Source organism: Ruditapes philippinarum, unplaced genomic scaffold, assembly GCF_026571515.1.
Source record: "Ruditapes philippinarum isolate M1 unplaced genomic scaffold, ASM2657151v2 ctg607_1_1_1_1, whole genome shotgun sequence".
Taxonomy (NCBI): Eukaryota; Metazoa; Mollusca; class Bivalvia; order Venerida; family Veneridae; genus Ruditapes; species Ruditapes philippinarum.
The window spans coordinates 310,480-328,550 of NW_026854188.1; the positions used below are offsets into that span (position 1 = coordinate 310,480).

The following is an 18,071-nucleotide window of genomic DNA, read 5'->3' on the forward strand; positions in this document are numbered from 1 at the left end:
GTATAGTGTAAAATGTTTCTGTTTTAATTTACGAATCATTCGTGTTTTACCATGTGCAAACAGCTAAATTAAATGAAACTATACAAACGAAAATAAAATAATTGTCACCGTTTCACGAATGGTTTACAACATGACAATCATGTTACAATTTTGATATTTTAGTCTGGATATAACAATCATGCTTTAACGCCCATAAAGCCTGCATTATGCTTCTTTAGCTATGTTCAAAATCTTTTCATTCATTTTATTTGTTTATTCATTTATTTATTATGCTGTTGCGATTTTCAAAATTGATTAATTGACCATATAGCAGAGCCGAGCCATTTTTTTTTGCTTCTTTGCGTTTTATTAATAAGTACAGTTATAGTGATTTATTACTTTTGTATGGAAGTCAAAATACTACTTTGTTGGCATTTTGCTATAAATTATTTCATATTCAGCGCTATTTTCCTCAGATGACTAGCACCTCACATGTTATAAATCCACTATTACAAAAGCAAAACACATGTTTGCCCTACTCACGGGACAGCGTAAGGTAAAGTAGGGGAAAATAGCTGAGTCTGCTGCCACACTGCCGGTTTTATTTTGCGCCAAAATACCGACTTGTAGTGCGGAGACAATTATTCGGTGCTATCTGAATTTCTTCTCAGAAAGGGCCTCCTCCAAATGTTTTGACAACCAAAATAAGTTAATGTACACGCTATTCCCCGTGGATAGGAAAGAGGTTACAATCGAATGATGCCTTATCGTGTCCTAGACAGATCACATTATCCATCAAACAATAAAACTCATAAAGGTTATAATCTTATTTAAAATTATCACTTTATGACACCACATGCAAGGACATTCTAAAACAACTAATGAATAGTTTTCTGAAAACATTCATATACAAGGTGAAACAAAAAGTTAAATAAAGAAAAACATCAAAACCAAAAAAAAAGTCAATTAAAAAAATGACTGTAATAGAGAAGAAAAAAATGTCAACATAACATGGGTCTTTCTATATATCTTTAATACAAATGCTTGGTAATGCATGATAGTCACAATTAGAAATGCTGTCTCATAATGTGAATTTGGTGGTTTTTATTTCAATGTCAACGTCTTTCATCACTGGACTGTTTAAACATGTTTATATAAATCCAGGTAGATACAAAAGTATGTCAAATCAATGTCGCTCACGCGCAATGCATGAACAAGTTTCTCTTCCTGTTTTGGAAAGTACATATACATAATAGATAGGTGATATTGAGTCAGGACTTAAAATACTATGTAAGCATTGCATTTAATTATATTAATCCATCGATATTTCATATTTTAGTCTGAAATTTAATAAAGATATTGCGAAAGCATTTCATAATTATATTGCTCCATGACAATTTCTTTTTTGTCATTTTTTTTTAAATCAAATTTTGCTATTTGATGCATAATTGTTTACATTATTTTTTTCTGTGCCAATTTTTTGCGTCAAAGGGATTCTGTTGATTTGCTATAGATTTGCTATTCTTGCATCTCAGACAGGATTATCTACCGTTTACACCTGTGCTAGAAAACTCTGTCACCCCCATGTAAGACAAGTCGCGTGCTTTAACTGACGTCATTGACGCGCGCCTTTTATGAATGAATCGCGTTCTTAGGATGACGTCATTTTTCCGTTATAAATGAAGTTGTATGTTCATACGCTACTATAAGAAAAAAGTGCGTAATGAGAATATGAGTTTTCATAATTTCTGTTCCGAAAATAATTGACATGTAATATGCAAGAAAAAGAATCAAACACCGGCAGTTGGTACAGGCGGGAATATCTAGCTCTCGGGTAACTGTTTAGCGGAAACTCGGCAGAGCCTCGTTACCGCTGTAAACAGTTACCCTCGAGCTAGATATTCCGGTCTGTACCGGCAGCCGGTGTAAGATTCTTATAACATCACTCGTCAGTGAGGTGTGGTGCATTGGTATATATGTAGTTGTCGGACAACGGATCTGGAGGTCTCTGGTTCGATTCCTTACCAACACCATGTTGTGACTTTTTAATTAACTTGCAAGGATTAATTTGAAATCGTTTTACTACACATGGTTTTAGAAAACCTTTTAATGAAGTGGTTTTCATACATATTTATATTTTAATTCGTTACAGTATCTTTCCACGGTTCTCTTTGCGACATTATGCAATCGTATTATGCATAAGCGCATACACGCTATAAAGGCAGTGTTATTAAATATTACACTGATAGTATACACAACAAAAAGGTTTGCAATAATTTTAAGAAAATAGTAATTTTAGAATTAGAATAAAAAAAGAAAAAAAAACATGCTGACATAGGTTTCGAACCTACCAATTTACGTGTTCCACGTGTACTGTACTGCAAGTGATACCACTTTAGCAACTGCGCTAATATGGATCTTTAATTTACATTATTTTGACATAATTTGTATATTTATATTCATAACGATTTACAAGTAGATCGTAAGTTTACGGAATATACCGACTACAGGGTCAGTTGAAAAATTGCAAGGCCAATGTTGTTGGACAATATCTTTTTTGCTTATTATTTTAATTATTATTTATAATTAATATGAACATTTGATAAACTATAAATTATCCTACCGCGCTTTTTTATGTAACAAGAAATACAAGGTAGCTCACTGCTTTCCGACCGAAATTTGACAACATCTTAGATCTTGATGATTATTAATATGCAAACATGTAGATATGTAACCTTTGCAGCATTATTTTGCAAAGAAAGAGGTTAGTACGACGCCAAAGCGTCACTTTCGGCGACGGGAGAATTTTCATTGTTTAGTAGACGTATGCCTTTTTATTAATGTCTTTCTTACTTTAAATCCCTCCCCCATATTGACGTACAAATCGGTGTAATTTGCTATACTTCTTTAAGCACACAGTGAAATCGTGAAGGACATATTTCTGCAATTAAATATAGGGTTTTAGAAACATTACATTATGGCGACTTTGTCTCCAACTAAGACCGGTTGCACTTGATTTATGTCCAAGTGAATGGGTGGATGGGTGCGATATATCAAATTTTGATAGAATGTCTTTGCCGCCCCTGGATTTAGGTTTCAACTTTGTCAAAGATATAGAAGATATTTATAAACTGGTGATGTCAATATATCAAGTTTTCTACTAATTTATTTAAACCTTCATACGTGATGTTCATTTCACAATACAACATATATTTGAATCAATATTATGCGTTTTAATTTGCATTTATTTGAATGAATTTCAATGCACAAAATATACCTTGTTCAAACACAGTTTGTTGCAAACTTTGTACTTCAAACATTTCTTGATATGTCATTCATATAACCCAACTCTACTTTTTTCATCATTTCATATGAACTTCTGTAAATTAATTATCGTAGCAAGTGACCGCTATTTTGTAGTAGACTACTGAGTGCAACTGATAATCATTATTAAACAAAAATAACTGTTTTGACTTTATTCAAATTTGATTTAGCCACAATCCTTTTTTATAGGTAATGTTGAGGTATATTTTTGCCATAATAACATATTCTACCTATTCTTTATACGATTTCATGATTTATAGACTGTACAAATGATGGATTTCGTGAATTTCGGGAAATGATATGAGATACCTTCGTTCAACATAAAAAATTGAAACCCACGCTGCATTCCATTAAGAAATTGTATCATAGTTTGGCGAAAATGTGTCCGAGTTAAGCAGTATACCCATAAATGCATATAGTATGTTTAACTTGGCTGTAAGTATTAATTATCTGCACTCAATAGTTACCGCACTGTCGGTCGGCGAGAAAATAGAGCGCTGTACTTGTTTTGTAGGGTTTACTTATTGTGACGACATGGTAAAGGATAACGATAGATGCTCGTACATTGAATCGTTTATTCTGGGATTTAATATTTTGTCGACAGGGAAAGTGTTTTAATTTTTGCCTATGATACAAAAGAGAAAGAACATCACACAAATTAGATAGAATTAGCCCCGTGTGTCGATCCTGTCGCGTCGAGTATTCTGCTTATTTTGATTTCATTAATGTTTAGTGTATCATATCGATTCCGTCCTCCCTCCCTTCCTTCCTTCCTCTCTCCCTCCCTCCCTGCCTCCCTTCCTTCCTTCTTTCCTTCAATCCTTCCTTCCTTCTTTCTTCCTTCCTTCCTTCCTTCCTTCTTTCTTTCCTTCCTTCCTTCCTTCTTTCCTTTCTTCTTCTTTCCTTCCTTCCTTTCTTCCTTCCTTCTTTCCTTCAATCCTTCCGTCCTTCCTTCCTTAATAAATAGCTTGACACATAGCTAAATAATGCCACACAACTAAATCATACCATATAGCTAAATCATACTTGAACAAGGTATGTATATACGTTCAGGAAATCGTTATAAAGCTAGCCTCCTAGTTTGAATAAGTTTAAACTCGAGCTTAAGAATTTAAGACATGTCAGGTACACAGCTTCCGAGTTTGTGAAAATGTTATAATATGACCCAAAGAGTTCATGAACATGTTACCCTGTGAGTTTACAAGTTAACTAAATGTCATAGAGTGTGCTTCTGAAGTATCATTATGCAAGCCTCGGAGTTTGAATAATGCAATACACCTGAGTCCTGGAAAATGTTTTAATGGGAGCTTACGATATAAGAAATATACTTTTAAGTAAGCATCCGAGGTCAAGAAAAAATATACATGTAATTCGAGCATTTATGTTGGTTTAAGTCGCCACTTAGGCCCCTAATATCAGAACGAGTAAGCAGCAGAATGAAATTGAAAACAAAAATCGACAAAATACACATTTTTTAAAAGAATGCGTTAATTAGTACCAATTTATGTTGAATTGTTATTTCAAGTTTTATAGCATTTCCCACCTTTCTGTTTTTAAGGTGCTTGAGAACTACCATATGTGAAATTTCAAATACGTTCAGGTCCAGGCAGTATAAATGATGCACCAGATAACCCTGTCACCTGTATTGAACAGTCCGGCCAGGCTCTATAACTTCAATATTTATCCCCCCCACCCCCCCACCCCCCCCCCCGAAAAAAAACTGATAAAGGACAGGTCCAAAAATTGAAAATTTGACAGGTCATTTAAGTCTGATTAGAATTCTACATTCATTATATCTCAATATTTTAGTCATAAATAACCAAAATATACAAAATTCACATAAAATAAACACAGTGTTATTTTGTAATGCAAAAAGAAAGAGAGAGATCAGACGAAGTAAACTTTGCACCACGAAAATGCAGTTTATAATTATGCTTTATCATATCGTACACGGAAGTTTACACTTTAAATTTGCTCGTTTGCTTTCATTTTCATTTAAAAAAAATAAAAAAGAGGTTTTGTTACAGTTATGTATGCGATATTGTCCGCAAACTTTCACCTTGATTTAACTTTTCTTGGTGTTTTCTCTTAATACTTGGACACAACAATCATTGGAACAATACCTTCACATCGACTTGTCTAACCTTGATCTTAATTCATAAATGACCTCGCATTCAAGGTTAAATTTGCATGTTTTTTTTTTTGCTGATTTTGGTTATTATATCTTGTTATTTTTAAATCAACTGTCTTTAAACTTGAACATAAAACACATTTTAGGAAAGACCTTCAAGTTAACAATACAGACAATGACCTTCAGTCATAAATGACCACCTTCTAAAAATGTTGAACTGTCCTTGACCTTGAGCTATAAATGACCTTGACCATCAAGGCTAAAAGATTGAATTTTGGTTAAGTTGTCATAATTTTGTTATTTATGTATACGGATTTAATTCATACTCGGACAAAACAACACTTGTGACCAAACAGACATGTGGAATAATTTAGATATGACCTTATGAATTTTGATTATATTTTCTTAACTGTGTCATTTATTTATGAAAAGGATGCATACGTGGACAAAACAAGTGCGACTTAAAACAGACCTACTAAAGTTAAAAAAAAACTTAATTTTTTTCTTTAATTTTCTTTTCTAGGATATGTTTAAACTGCTTTACTGTTTGATTCAAGAAAAGGGAAAAAAGTCGAGCGTTGTCCCTGCCCTGTGGTGGCTCTTGTTATAGAACAAAATTTTCTTTAAACACAAAAGATATCACCCATTAAACAGAAATTTATCACTTGTTTTGTGCCAGACGAGACATAACAAAAAAGGATAACTAAAAATGTCTAAAGATGAATGTGCAAACTACCGGTAAAACGTGACTTCCAAGGACACCGTGTCATTTTACAGAACATGCTTTGATGTGTTAGTATTTATTTACTAGTGTCTTATTTTAAATCTACATTTACAGTTACACAAACAAAAACACTCATTGTCAGTTTTTATTTGCAATCTATACTCGTATGAGAAAATTATGTCGCTGTTACAATTTTGCACAAAATAATGCATTTTTACATATCAGGTCACAGTGACCTCGTCGGCTATAAATTGATAGTGAAGACGAAAGAATGAAGTCGATGAGAGATACCTGAATATAATCATTTAGCTGAAGAAGAATTAAGCATGGATATAGATATGAAATCAGTATTAAATGGCTGAAATGAATGTGTGACAATGACAAGGTCAGATCTATTCAAAGGACAGAGAAGTTATATGAGAGATAAAGACGTTTTCGGCACGTAGAGCAATTTATAAACAAATACAAAGAAAGGAAATTTAAACTAAAGAAGAGAATTTTCTTAAACTGTCCTTATTTAAGGCATCTATGATTAAAAACAAATTGATTATAACAAATTGGGGTCACTATCATATTTTCTGTGTTACCTGTGTTATACACTTTTAGGTCTCATTTAGGAGTAGATAAAAATCAAAAGCAATCATGTCGATACATTATTTTTATATTTTCAGTTATTATGCAACGTTTAAACACATTATGCTTCAATGAGTAAACATATAAACATACTGATTTTTATTCTTGGGTGTTGCTTGTCGCAGTTTTAAGTTACCTGCTCCTGCAAAATGACAACAACAAAAAAAACAACAACAAAAAAATCCCCCCCCCCAAAAAAAAAAAAAACAACAACAACAACAACAACACACGCACGCACACACACGCACGCACACAGAGCACAAAACACACAAAAAACACGGTAATTTAACGTTTTGTAAACATTTTGCTTTAAATGAAATAAAAATATAAAAAATAACAATATTGCTGAAAGAATTTGCAAACATTGCATTGTAAGAATCTTCAACAAGTAAAATATAATAAATTATTTCTCGAACACTCATAATTATGGCTATTTGTTTCAGTTACACAGGTGTGGGAAGACATCATATGTTCCCCCTGGCTATTTGAGGCACAAACTGGCAAGTGAATAGTAAACTTTCGCCAGCTAGCTGGATAGCTTTCTCATTTGAAGAAGTTCAAATACCCGGGGGTGGGGGATTGTCATCAAGAAAGTATCGGGGCCAGTATGTATACCCACCCGGCCATATACGCTTTATCATAAATTAAACTACAAACTGTAATAAAGTTCTGATAATGGTTATTATGGCAGTTTATAACTATTACAGACCTGCTTTCAAGTGCATAACTGATAACTTTCCTTCACAAATCATGATTTAAAAGCCTTTTTAAAAATGCATACGTCTGCATTTCACACAAAAGGGTATAAATCTAAGGGGATTTTCAAAATTGAATAAATGTATTTGTTGTACTTTCAAATAAATGAACACTTGACATTGAGCAGTTTTTACAATGTTTGATTTTTCCTGATTTATTAGAGATAGCTTGCACTCGAATGTAGCTGTCTATGTACACAAGTAATAAACAGAGATTATATATTGCACTAGAGTTGAATATTACACGCATACACATAACACATGTAAATAGTGTGCGTAAACACCAGTTAAATAGTACTATCAATAATTCACGATAATGCACACAAGTTAGATTTTGCACGCACACACAAGAATATTTTACGAATTAATCACACACACATTGTTGAGGTGCCTCTCGCCACTTATTGTTTCGATTTCCACCAGGAACTTTCAATTCGTTCATGTTCGAAAGTTATCCAGGTACATGTAGCCTACTCAGGCCCTAATGCATGAAATAATGCACGAAAGACCATAACAATGTGTATGACGCAATAAAAAAATGAAATCAACAACAAAAATATTCGACCAAAAACAAATTCAATTAAACATCGCCTCGACCAAATCAATTTCGTTTAAACATCGTGTCTATCCGGATAAACATCATAATCATAGTATTCATACGAATAACAAGGTCTAAGACTCACAGTCAGTAAGATATTTAAGGAAAAGAAATAAAAGCACTTTTAAGCAGCAACAGTACGTCGTTTCTCTCCCAGTCTAAGCTGTTTTATTCATTTTTCCTTTTTAGTCTCTAATCATTAATCATTATAAAGAAAATTAACTAAAAATTCGATTTTTACTCATTGTAAATATTTATTTCAGACCTCTGAAAATGGTTGACAAAGCAAAGAATGCTCCCTACGTGTGTACTTTAAGTGAAGATCTTATAAAAGCAGCTAGAGAAGAGTTGAACGAAATTCCAGAAAGACGAGCTGAAGATATAGACACGCTGAGGAAAAAGATACAAAAACTTCCAAGTATGTTTGTCTTATCCGAAATGAAAGATGAGAAAGATCGATAATTTTCTGTTTAAGGGGCTGCCTTGAGGGTTTTTGTCTTTAATGAACAGATTGTGTACTATTTCATGTTGGTCTTGGTAAAAAAAAACTGCATAATTTAAGATCATTTGCTGAATCCGTTTTTCCAGAATTATCATTCTAATTGTGCAAATTGTCCAAAAATTGAATGCAATCAAACTTGCACAAGAAAAATAAGTTGTTTTTTAGATTTAATTCCGAGTATATTTCTTAATAATCTTTGCATTTTACCCCGTTTTAAGAGCTTTAGATGATCTATGTTAGAATTTTAAATTTTGTATAATAACAATGTACGATCTTGGACCTCATTGGAGCGGATTCAATAATACCGGTGTTTTTCTGACCTCTTTATTTTCACATCGTATAGCTTCAGGCAAGGCTGTACATCTTGATTTCTCTAAAATTGATACTGGACTGAGCTGGATATGTGCATTTAAGGATTTCATCAGGTAAATAGTGTTAAAATCAAACATGAGAACTTCATGCACAATACATTAATAAATTACAGGTCTTAACATTTGCACGGATGATGCGTATTTGCTTAAATTTCTGCGAGCAACGGCATTTGACCAGGACACAGCCTATACTTTGATACTGAAGTACTTTGAAATGAAAGCTGACGCGAAAAACAAGCAAATGTTTACCGATTTAAGGTCGGCAGCAGTGAAACATGTCGTAGAATCTGGTATAATCGGAGTACTTCCGCACAGAGACAAATACGGGAGAAAAGTGGTCGTCATCAGACCAGGTTTGAATAAGTTTTTTTACTTATTTTTTTTTTATTTAAAAATTTACAAAAAAATGTTTAACTCATAAATGTGCTTAATTCTGGCGAACTTAAATATTAAGTCTTCTTTTTTACCACGGCTTTAAGGCGGAATTAAAGCCGTGCTTTACATTAGTGTAAATGTTGCTCAAGGACAGATTTCAATTATGTTTTTTTTCTCAGTTTTTTTATTAATTATTTTGTACAGTATTCTACAAATAGTGTTATCATTAAGGTTGTCTGTGAGCTAGTTCGTTTTGGCTTGGGTCTCCAACGATGTTTAAAAAAATACTTTATGTTAATCAAGTTTGTTGTTATTTTTAGATGAGCGGAGGGAAGGGCGAGGACTGTCTGAAAGCAAACTCACGGTTCAATCAAATCAATATAATGATCGTCTCCCTTATTTATTAAATAATTGTTGAATTTTGCTGAACATCTACTTACAAAAACAACAACAACAAAATCTTTAACATTGTTATCAATTAATTGACAATGATGTGGCTTCAAAAGAATAACGTCAGTTTTACTAATTATTTTTTTCAAAAATTCATATTATAAAATTGTAAAATCATTATCAATAAAACAGGTTTATTCCATTTAAATAAAAATACACATTCCTTGCTTAGTGATCATGTCACAAAAATTGATATATTTGTCTTGCTGTAACAGGTACATGGGACACAAGTACAATTACTTTGGCAGACATCTTTAAAACATCCTTCATGTTGCTGATAAAAATTGCCGAGGTAAACATCTACAATAAAAATAAATGAATGAATTAATAAATAAATAAGATTCTGTATAGTATTTTACAATGATTATGGTATTTTGTTTTGTATATGAAAATCTCTGTAGTGCTAGAATTCTGTTTTGTATACTAAAAATTCTGTAGTATTCTGTTTTGTATACTAATATTTCTGTAGTATTCTGTTTTGTATACTAACATATCTATAGTATTCTCTTTTGTATACTAACATTTCTGTAGTGTTTTGTTTTGTATACTTACATTTCTGTAGTATTCTGTTTTGTATACTAACATTTCTGTAGTGTTCTTTTTTGTATACTTACATTTCTGTAGGGTTCTGTTTTGTATACTAATATTTCTGTAATATTCTTTTTGTATACTTACATTTCTGTAGTGTTCTGTTTTGTATACTAACATTTCTGTAGTATTCTATTTTGTATACTAACATTTCTGTAGCATTCTGTTTTGTATACTTACATTTCTGTAGTATTCTGTTTTGTATACTAACATATCTGCAGTCTTCTCTTTTGTATCCTAACATTTCTATAGTGTTATGTTTCGTATACTTACATTGCTGTAGTGTTCTTTTTTGTATACTAATATTTCTGTAGTGGTCTGTTTTGTATACTAACATTTCTGTAGTGTTTTGTTTTGTATACTAACAATTATGTAGTGTTCTATTTTTTCTACTTACATTTCAGTTGTGTTCTGTTTTTTCTACTTAGATTTCAGTAGTGTTCTGTTTAGTATACTAACATTTATGTAGTGTTCTGATTTTTCTACTTACATTTCTGTAGTGTTGTTTTGTATACTAACATTTCTGTAGTATTCTGTTTTGTATACTTACATTTCTGTAGCATCTTGTTTTGTATACTTACATTTCTGCATTGTGTTCTGTTTTGTATTCTAATATTTCTGTATAGTAGTGTTCTGTTTTGTATACCTACATTTATGTAGTGTTCTGTTTTGTAAACTTACATTTCTGTAAGGTTCTATTTTGTATACAAACATTTCAGTGGTATTCTTTTCTTTGTATACTAACATTTCTGTAGACTTCTGTTTTTATACTTTCATTTTTGTAGGTAGTGTTTTATTTTGTAAACTAACATTTCTGTAAGGTTCTGTTTTGTATACAAAAAAATGTACTGATATTTCTGTTGTGTTTATTTCAAGTACTAATATTTCAATAGTATTTTGTTTTGTATACTAACATTCCTGTAGTGATTTGTTTTGTATACTTACATTTCTGTAGTGTTCTGTTCTGCATACTAACATTTCAGTAGTGTTTTGTTTTCTATACCAACATTTCTGTAGTATTTTGTTTTGTATACTTAAATTTCTGTAGTATTCTGTTTTGTATACTTACATTTCTGTACTATTTTGTTTTGTATACTTACATTTCTTTAGTATTTTATTTTGTATACTAACATTTCTGTAGTGCTTTGTTTTGTATACTTACATTTCTGTAGTGTTTGGTTTTGTATACTAGCATTTCTGTAGTGTTTGGTTTTGTATACTAGCATTTCTGTAGTATTTTGTTTTGTATACTTACATTTCTGTAGTGTTTTATTTTGTATACTAGCATTTCTGTAGTGTTTGGTTTTGTATACTAGCATTTCTGTAGTATTTTGTTTTGTATACTTACATTTCTGTAGTGTTTTATTTTGTATACTAACATTTCTGTAGTGCTTTGTTTTGTATACTAGCATTTCTGTAGTATTCTGCTTTGTGTTATATTCTGCCATGTGCATCTGAACATTTCTGTAGATTTTTTTCTTATTCATGTTTGTTGAAGTACAGGTATTTTGTTTTGTATTTGATAATTTCAGTAGAATTTTGTTTTGTATTTAACCATTTTTGTATTACAAGTTGGTATTCAGTTTTATATTTTCTACACAGGATGAGCAGACACAGATAAAAGGTTGTGTAGTCTTGTACGATATGAACGGCATGGGGTTTGGACATCTGACCCATGTTTCACCATTCTACGCCAAGCGAAGTGCTATGCTATTTCAGGTAACAATTTATATATGTTTAATTTCATTTGTTTTATTAGAAATATAAGAAGCGTTGCAGGAAGTTTGACACTATTTTGACCTTTATATATCGTTTGAATAATTGGTCGTACAAAAACCAATATGCGGAATAAAATGTACCACCATTTTTTAACTTCAAGGAAAAGTTAAAATTCTTTTAAGATCGGACAAAACTAAAATCTTATCAAATATTTAATTAAACAAAATGAGCATGTTATCAAATACTCGTATTAAATAAGATAAATCCAAAATATTTATTCCATGCTTGATAACTTTCATATTTTTAACGCTAAAATGGCACGAAATAAGTACATTTTGAAACTTAATATAAAATCGGTCACGGGTCTATTTCTTTGACTTAGCAATCTATAGATTCTCATGTATGTATAGCTAAAATGCTACTCGTATATTGTTACGTTTAAGTTGAAGCTATTCAGTAATTTCAATATTTTTATTATAACATGTTTATATTTACGTAGGACTGTTTACCAATAAGGTTCAAGTTTATTCATGTTGTAAATGAACCAGCTGTGTTTGACTATCTATTTGCAATGGGGCGACCTTTCATGAGTCAAGAAAGTGTGGAAAAGGTGGGTAGAGGAACGTTTCATTCTAAATTTAACATAATACGAGCCTTTAGCTGGAAAAACAAGTATGTGTATTTCAAACTACAGTAAGCATTTCAGTAATTTTATCTTGGAAAAATGCATCATATCTTCAACAAAGCGTCTCGAGAGCTATTTACAAAGGTTTACGTTTCTAAAAAAAAAGAACATCGGGGGAAACAAATCGTCCGCTTTGCTAATAGAGGAAGAGGTATCGATGGGTTTCTTTTTATCGACAGAAAAGTCTATTTTCCACCTTAATCATCTTTATTTGACAATAACAAGAAACGATGTATCACAAATTCAACAGTAAGAAAAGTTGAAGGCCGCTTTAAAATTGATATCGCCAGCTATTTATTGTATGGGCTTTATATTAATAGTTACATGAATGGATACAAGAATGTTTTGATTTAGAACTGCACCAGCGGTATCTACATTACTTTTAAAATTTTCTGCTAAATGCCATTTTGAGTAGGCTCTATTACGTGTTAAGTAGATTTTCATTTCATGTCAATTCTATGTAAGCTAAATGTTGCTTCTCTATTTCAGGTGTTAATACATGGTCATAAATTTGAAGAATTGGAAGAGTATTTTGATTTAGAGTATTTGCCGATCGAATATGGCGGGAAAGCTCCGCCGTTCTCCTTACAGGTAAATAAAGGGAGACAGCCGTTAAATATTATGATACACCTAATTCCCTCTATTCCGTCTAGAGTTATCCCAAGTGAATGTAGTAAATAATTGTAATTCAAATAAATTACTCTTAGTATTGACTCGTGCTGTACTTATTTTTTTAATTGTAATGTATTTTTCCTTGACTATGTTTGACTTACAAAAGAAACACCCTTCACTCTGTGTATCTACCTATAACTGTCATATTTATTGTAATTACATGTATATCCCTTGAACAGGCAACGAAAGATGCCATATTATACTGCGATCCGGACTTTGATGCTGAAGCAAAGAATGGAATGGTGACGACTAAGGGCGAAAGTTCTGTTCACGGATTGGCCGGATCGTACCGGAAATTGGAAATTTAGACTAATTAGGTGTTTTATGCTCATGACATCACAGTACTTGTTAAAGTTTTAAAACTTGCAGAAGAAACTCACCAATAATTGGAACAGTTATTCACATTTGTATATATATTATATAATACCAGTTATATGGTTGAAATTATGTTCAGTGAGATATCGTTCTATATATTTGGAATAACCAACTTACCATAAAGTACAAAATGCAGTCAGTGAATCATACTCGCACCGATTAAAACATTACTTGTTTAGTGTTTGTCAACTCAGCTTTAACTTTTCTAAATATGTCTCGCGGTTATGCCGTGCCTAAAATCTAATTTCATTTAATAAATGCATATATATAGTGTAAATTTATAAACCATTCGCATTGACAAAGCAACAAAATGTGTGTGTGCGTGCATGCTTGTGTGTGCGTGCGTGCGTGTGTTTGTTTGTTTTACCATCTGGATAATTTATCTTACAATTAGAATAGTTGCCACTTTATAGATTAAATATCAAAAGCACGCATGAAAAAAAAGCATGTTCGACTAATTTTATTTTGTAAATAAAATTAGAACACTAACAAATTTAGCGTTTGATTTGTTTATCATAATAAACAGTCAATGCACAAGGCTGATTTATTGCCTGAGAGCGAATACATGTATGTATTTACCTTTAAGTTTATTGCTCGTACCCTTGGGGTTTTATTTTCAAATGACAGAGCAAAATTAAGGTCTTTCACAGTTGGTGTGCACTTTTATGCTCGTGTCAACTGTCATGTTCTATTTCGTGATTGTTTCGTGATGACCTTTTTTCAAATCTCAAAACGGCAATCACTGAAACATCTATGCTTTGACTGAACAGCATTGCATATCTATAGAAGGCTAACGTGATCGCGATAGTGGTCTATTGAAGTGTTGGTAAATTTAACTAGAACTGCGTGAGTCGGTTGTGTCGCCTTGTCAACAGTACAGCTGTCAGTTAGACATTTTCTTCTTTATATAAATATATGTGATTTATTAACACTTCTCTTGCAGTGTAAATGCACTTTTAACTTTAGTGGAATTTGAAATGATTGTAACAATGTTACGTCAGGATTAATGAAACTGTTATATTATCAAAAGTAAAAATACCATGGAAAAGTTTTACACTAACAGATCAAATTGAGGACTCTGTGATGGAATCTTGTGCACTGCACTTCAGGTTACATATCGAAGTTGGAGTAAATCACACATATAGTGACCAAGTCATGTTCTGGACAAGCCTAATTAGTATGAAAATTAACAAAGGACAATAACTTAAAAGTCATGAGGTGCAAGTTCTTATGCACAGCACTTTTTCTCATCCATCCATGGCATCTTCATGCTTCTGTTCAATGATGGTAAACAAATATGTTAATGTTTAAGAAACGTTTTGTGTGGGAGATTAGCGCCAACAATGAAGCATTAAACATTTGTTTCAATATCAAAGTAATGCTACTCTGCAGTCAACAGTACAGTCTGATCAGATTGCACGAAGACTGCCAACCTCGATTTCCCAGTGTTATGGTATCAAGAAAGATAACTTATTAAATAACACTTCAAACTAGTAATTGTGTTACTTCCCTTTAATTGTTATCCAGTATATTATACATGTGCCTCTCTGATACCAGCATTCTCACTCGAGCCCTGGTCTTAACAACTACTGTTTAAGTATTCACAAAAAAATAAATATAAAACCTAGAATCTTGTTATCATCCATATAACATAACACACACATTACACATACAGGTCAGTAATCTCCAAGCAATAATCTCCCCTACATTCGTTAGCATAAAACTGTGCTGATCAAGGAAAGTAACTGCTGACAGGAGTTAAAATATAAGTGTCACAAATACATGTAATTCAATGGATAAGATAGCACTCTCAGCTAAGCAGTATGGTATCATGCATACGGACACTTCCCTTCCTCTTAGCTATCCAAGCCCTGACAGTGTATGTCAACCGTATTTACATATGCATGTATTTTAAATCTACAAAGAAAAACAAATCAAATATAACAGTTAAAATTTAATACTTCACCAGAATGAATTGCTGTACAATGATCGTATGGTAACATTTGATATTTCATTCCATAATATCACGGATTTATATATAAATCCGTGATATTATCGTCTAATAATTAATATGGTGCTATACAGGAAATAACTGTGAAAATGGATGCAACAGCTTCGTTACTTGCCTATATTATATCTATAAATACCCCTTGTAATTGTAAATAAGGGTGCCCAGCATGAAGCCATGGAGGCATATACATGTATACCTTAAAATAGATCACCTAAATATGTTCATCGATTTCTAAATTTCTAAAACGGGAAATAACGAAGGAAAGATGGATCCCAGTATTGTTTTACTCGCTAACATAATAGACTTTACAGTAGTAAGTATTTGTGTACATAATACATCCAATCATACAGGTAGTTTTGGCTTGCTAAAAAACCTAGTATTGGCTTGCTAAAAAAACCTAGTATTAGCTTGCTAAAAAACCTAGTATTGGCTTGCTAAAAACCAAGTATTGACTTGCTAAAAAATCCAAGTATTGGCTTGCTAAAAAACCTAGTATTGGCTTGCTAAAAAACCTAGTATTGGCTTGTTAAAAACCTAGTATTGGCTTGCTAAAAACCTAGTATTTGCTTGCTAAAACCTAGTATTAGCTTGCTAAATACCTAGTATTGGCTTGCTAAAAACCTAGTATTGGCTTGCTAAAAAAGCTAGTATTGGCTTGCTAAAAACCTAGTATTGGCTTGCTAAAAACCTATTATTGGCTTGCTAAAAAACCTAGTATTGGCTTGCTAAAAACCTATTATTGGCTTGCTAAAAAACCTAGTACTGGCTTGCTAAAAACCAAGTATCGACTTGCTAAAAAAAAACAAGTATTGGCTTGCTAAAAAACCTAGTATTGGCTTGCTTAAAACCTAGTATTGGCTTGCTAAAAACCTAGTATTGACTTGCTAAAAACCCTAGTATTGGCTTGCTAAAAACCTTTCAACAGAAACAAGCAAACAAACAGATGAAAAAAAACAAACAAACAAAAAATAACAAATATACAGATAAGGCCCCAACGGTTGCAAGTTTAAACGGATTCGTTTTGATTTTCATTCGTAAACGTTTACGTTATTTTTTACCGTTTAATCGAAATGACCATATTGTATAACAAGATATCTTAATCATTGCCTGTAATCATGGATTTTACCAATTCTAATTTGTTTATTCCAAAGTAAAACACAGAAAATGAGTGTTTACAAACAAACAGCATTTACGTGCAATAATAGCTCATGACATAATACATTTTTTGTAAAGTAGATTTTCGTTTGATTTTTCAAAAGAGAGAAATGGGGATACAATGCAGAAAATGTGTGCCGACTCAATCGTGATGAGCTCTGAACATTATTTATTTAAACAATGTACATGTATTTGTACATGTATTAACTAGAAATGTGTCCATAGGACACGGGTGCCCCCACCGCGCCACTGTTCTGTCAATCTTTTTACTAAGTCAAGGGAAATAACTCTACAAATACTGGATAAATCCACAAGCGAAACCCCAGGTGCAAATCTAAATATGCTGAGCAACCTGCCCATAAGGTTTAATGACTATGTCAAATCCTTTTGAGTAACTTGCGACACAAGTTGAAAATTGCAAAAATTTTCTAAGTGAAGGGCAATAACTCTAAAAATACTAAATAAATCCAGACAAAAATACCTGGTGCACAACTGCACATGCTGATCAATATTCCTGTAAAGTTACATGACTCTAGGTCAAATACTTTTTGAGTTACATGCGACACATGTTGAAAATTGCAAAATTTTACTAAGTCAAGGGCAATAACTCTTGAAAAACAAAAAATATCCAGACGAAAATACCCACTGCACAAAAAATATCCAGACGAAAAATACCCAGGTGCGCACAAGTTGAAATTGCAAAACTACACATGCTGATCAACATTCCTGAAAAGTTTCATGACTCTAGGTCAAATACTTTTTGAGTTTCATGCGACACAAGTTGAAAATTGCAAAAGTTTACTAAGTCAAGGGCAATAACTCTAAAAATACTAATAATATCCAGACGAAAATACCCAGGTGCACAACAACACATGCTGATCAACATTCCTGTAAAGTTTCATGACTCTAGGTCAAATACTTTTTGAGTTACATGCGACACAAGTTGAAAATTGCAAAATTTTACTAAATCAAGGGCAATAACTCTGAAAATACTAAAAATATCCAGACGAAAATACCCAGGTGC

General features: G+C 32.3%; 1 protein-coding gene and 1 long non-coding RNA gene across 4 annotated transcripts; one reads left to right on the top strand and one right to left on the bottom strand.

The window, feature by feature from the left end:
* The first annotated feature begins 1,117 nt into the window (after positions 1–1,117).
* LOC132739350 (alpha-tocopherol transfer protein-like) lies at positions 1,118–14,374 on the top strand. Its single transcript, XM_060727050.1, has 8 exons — positions 1,118–1,269; positions 8,408–8,562; positions 9,131–9,370; positions 10,058–10,134; positions 12,033–12,149; positions 12,649–12,759; positions 13,324–13,425; positions 13,686–14,374. The coding sequence occupies exons 2-8, from the start codon at positions 8,418–8,420 to the stop codon at positions 13,812–13,814; spliced, it is 921 nt and encodes a 306-aa protein (XP_060583033.1). The 5' UTR covers positions 1,118–1,269; positions 8,408–8,417; the 3' UTR covers positions 13,815–14,374.
* Positions 14,375–15,822: 1,448 nt separating this feature from the next.
* On the bottom strand, positions 15,823–17,667 carry LOC132739351 (uncharacterized). Of its 3 annotated transcripts, none has more exons than XR_009626985.1 (2): positions 16,741–17,667; positions 15,823–16,625 (listed from the first exon to the last, which is right to left on the bottom strand). It is a non-coding gene; the product is annotated as an uncharacterized LOC132739351 (long non-coding RNA). The 3 variants fall into 3 exon arrangements; XR_009626984.1 differs by having other exon boundaries at positions 16,719–17,667; XR_009626983.1 differs by having other exon boundaries at positions 15,823–16,648; positions 16,719–17,667.
* Positions 17,668–18,071: the final 404 nt, after the last annotated feature.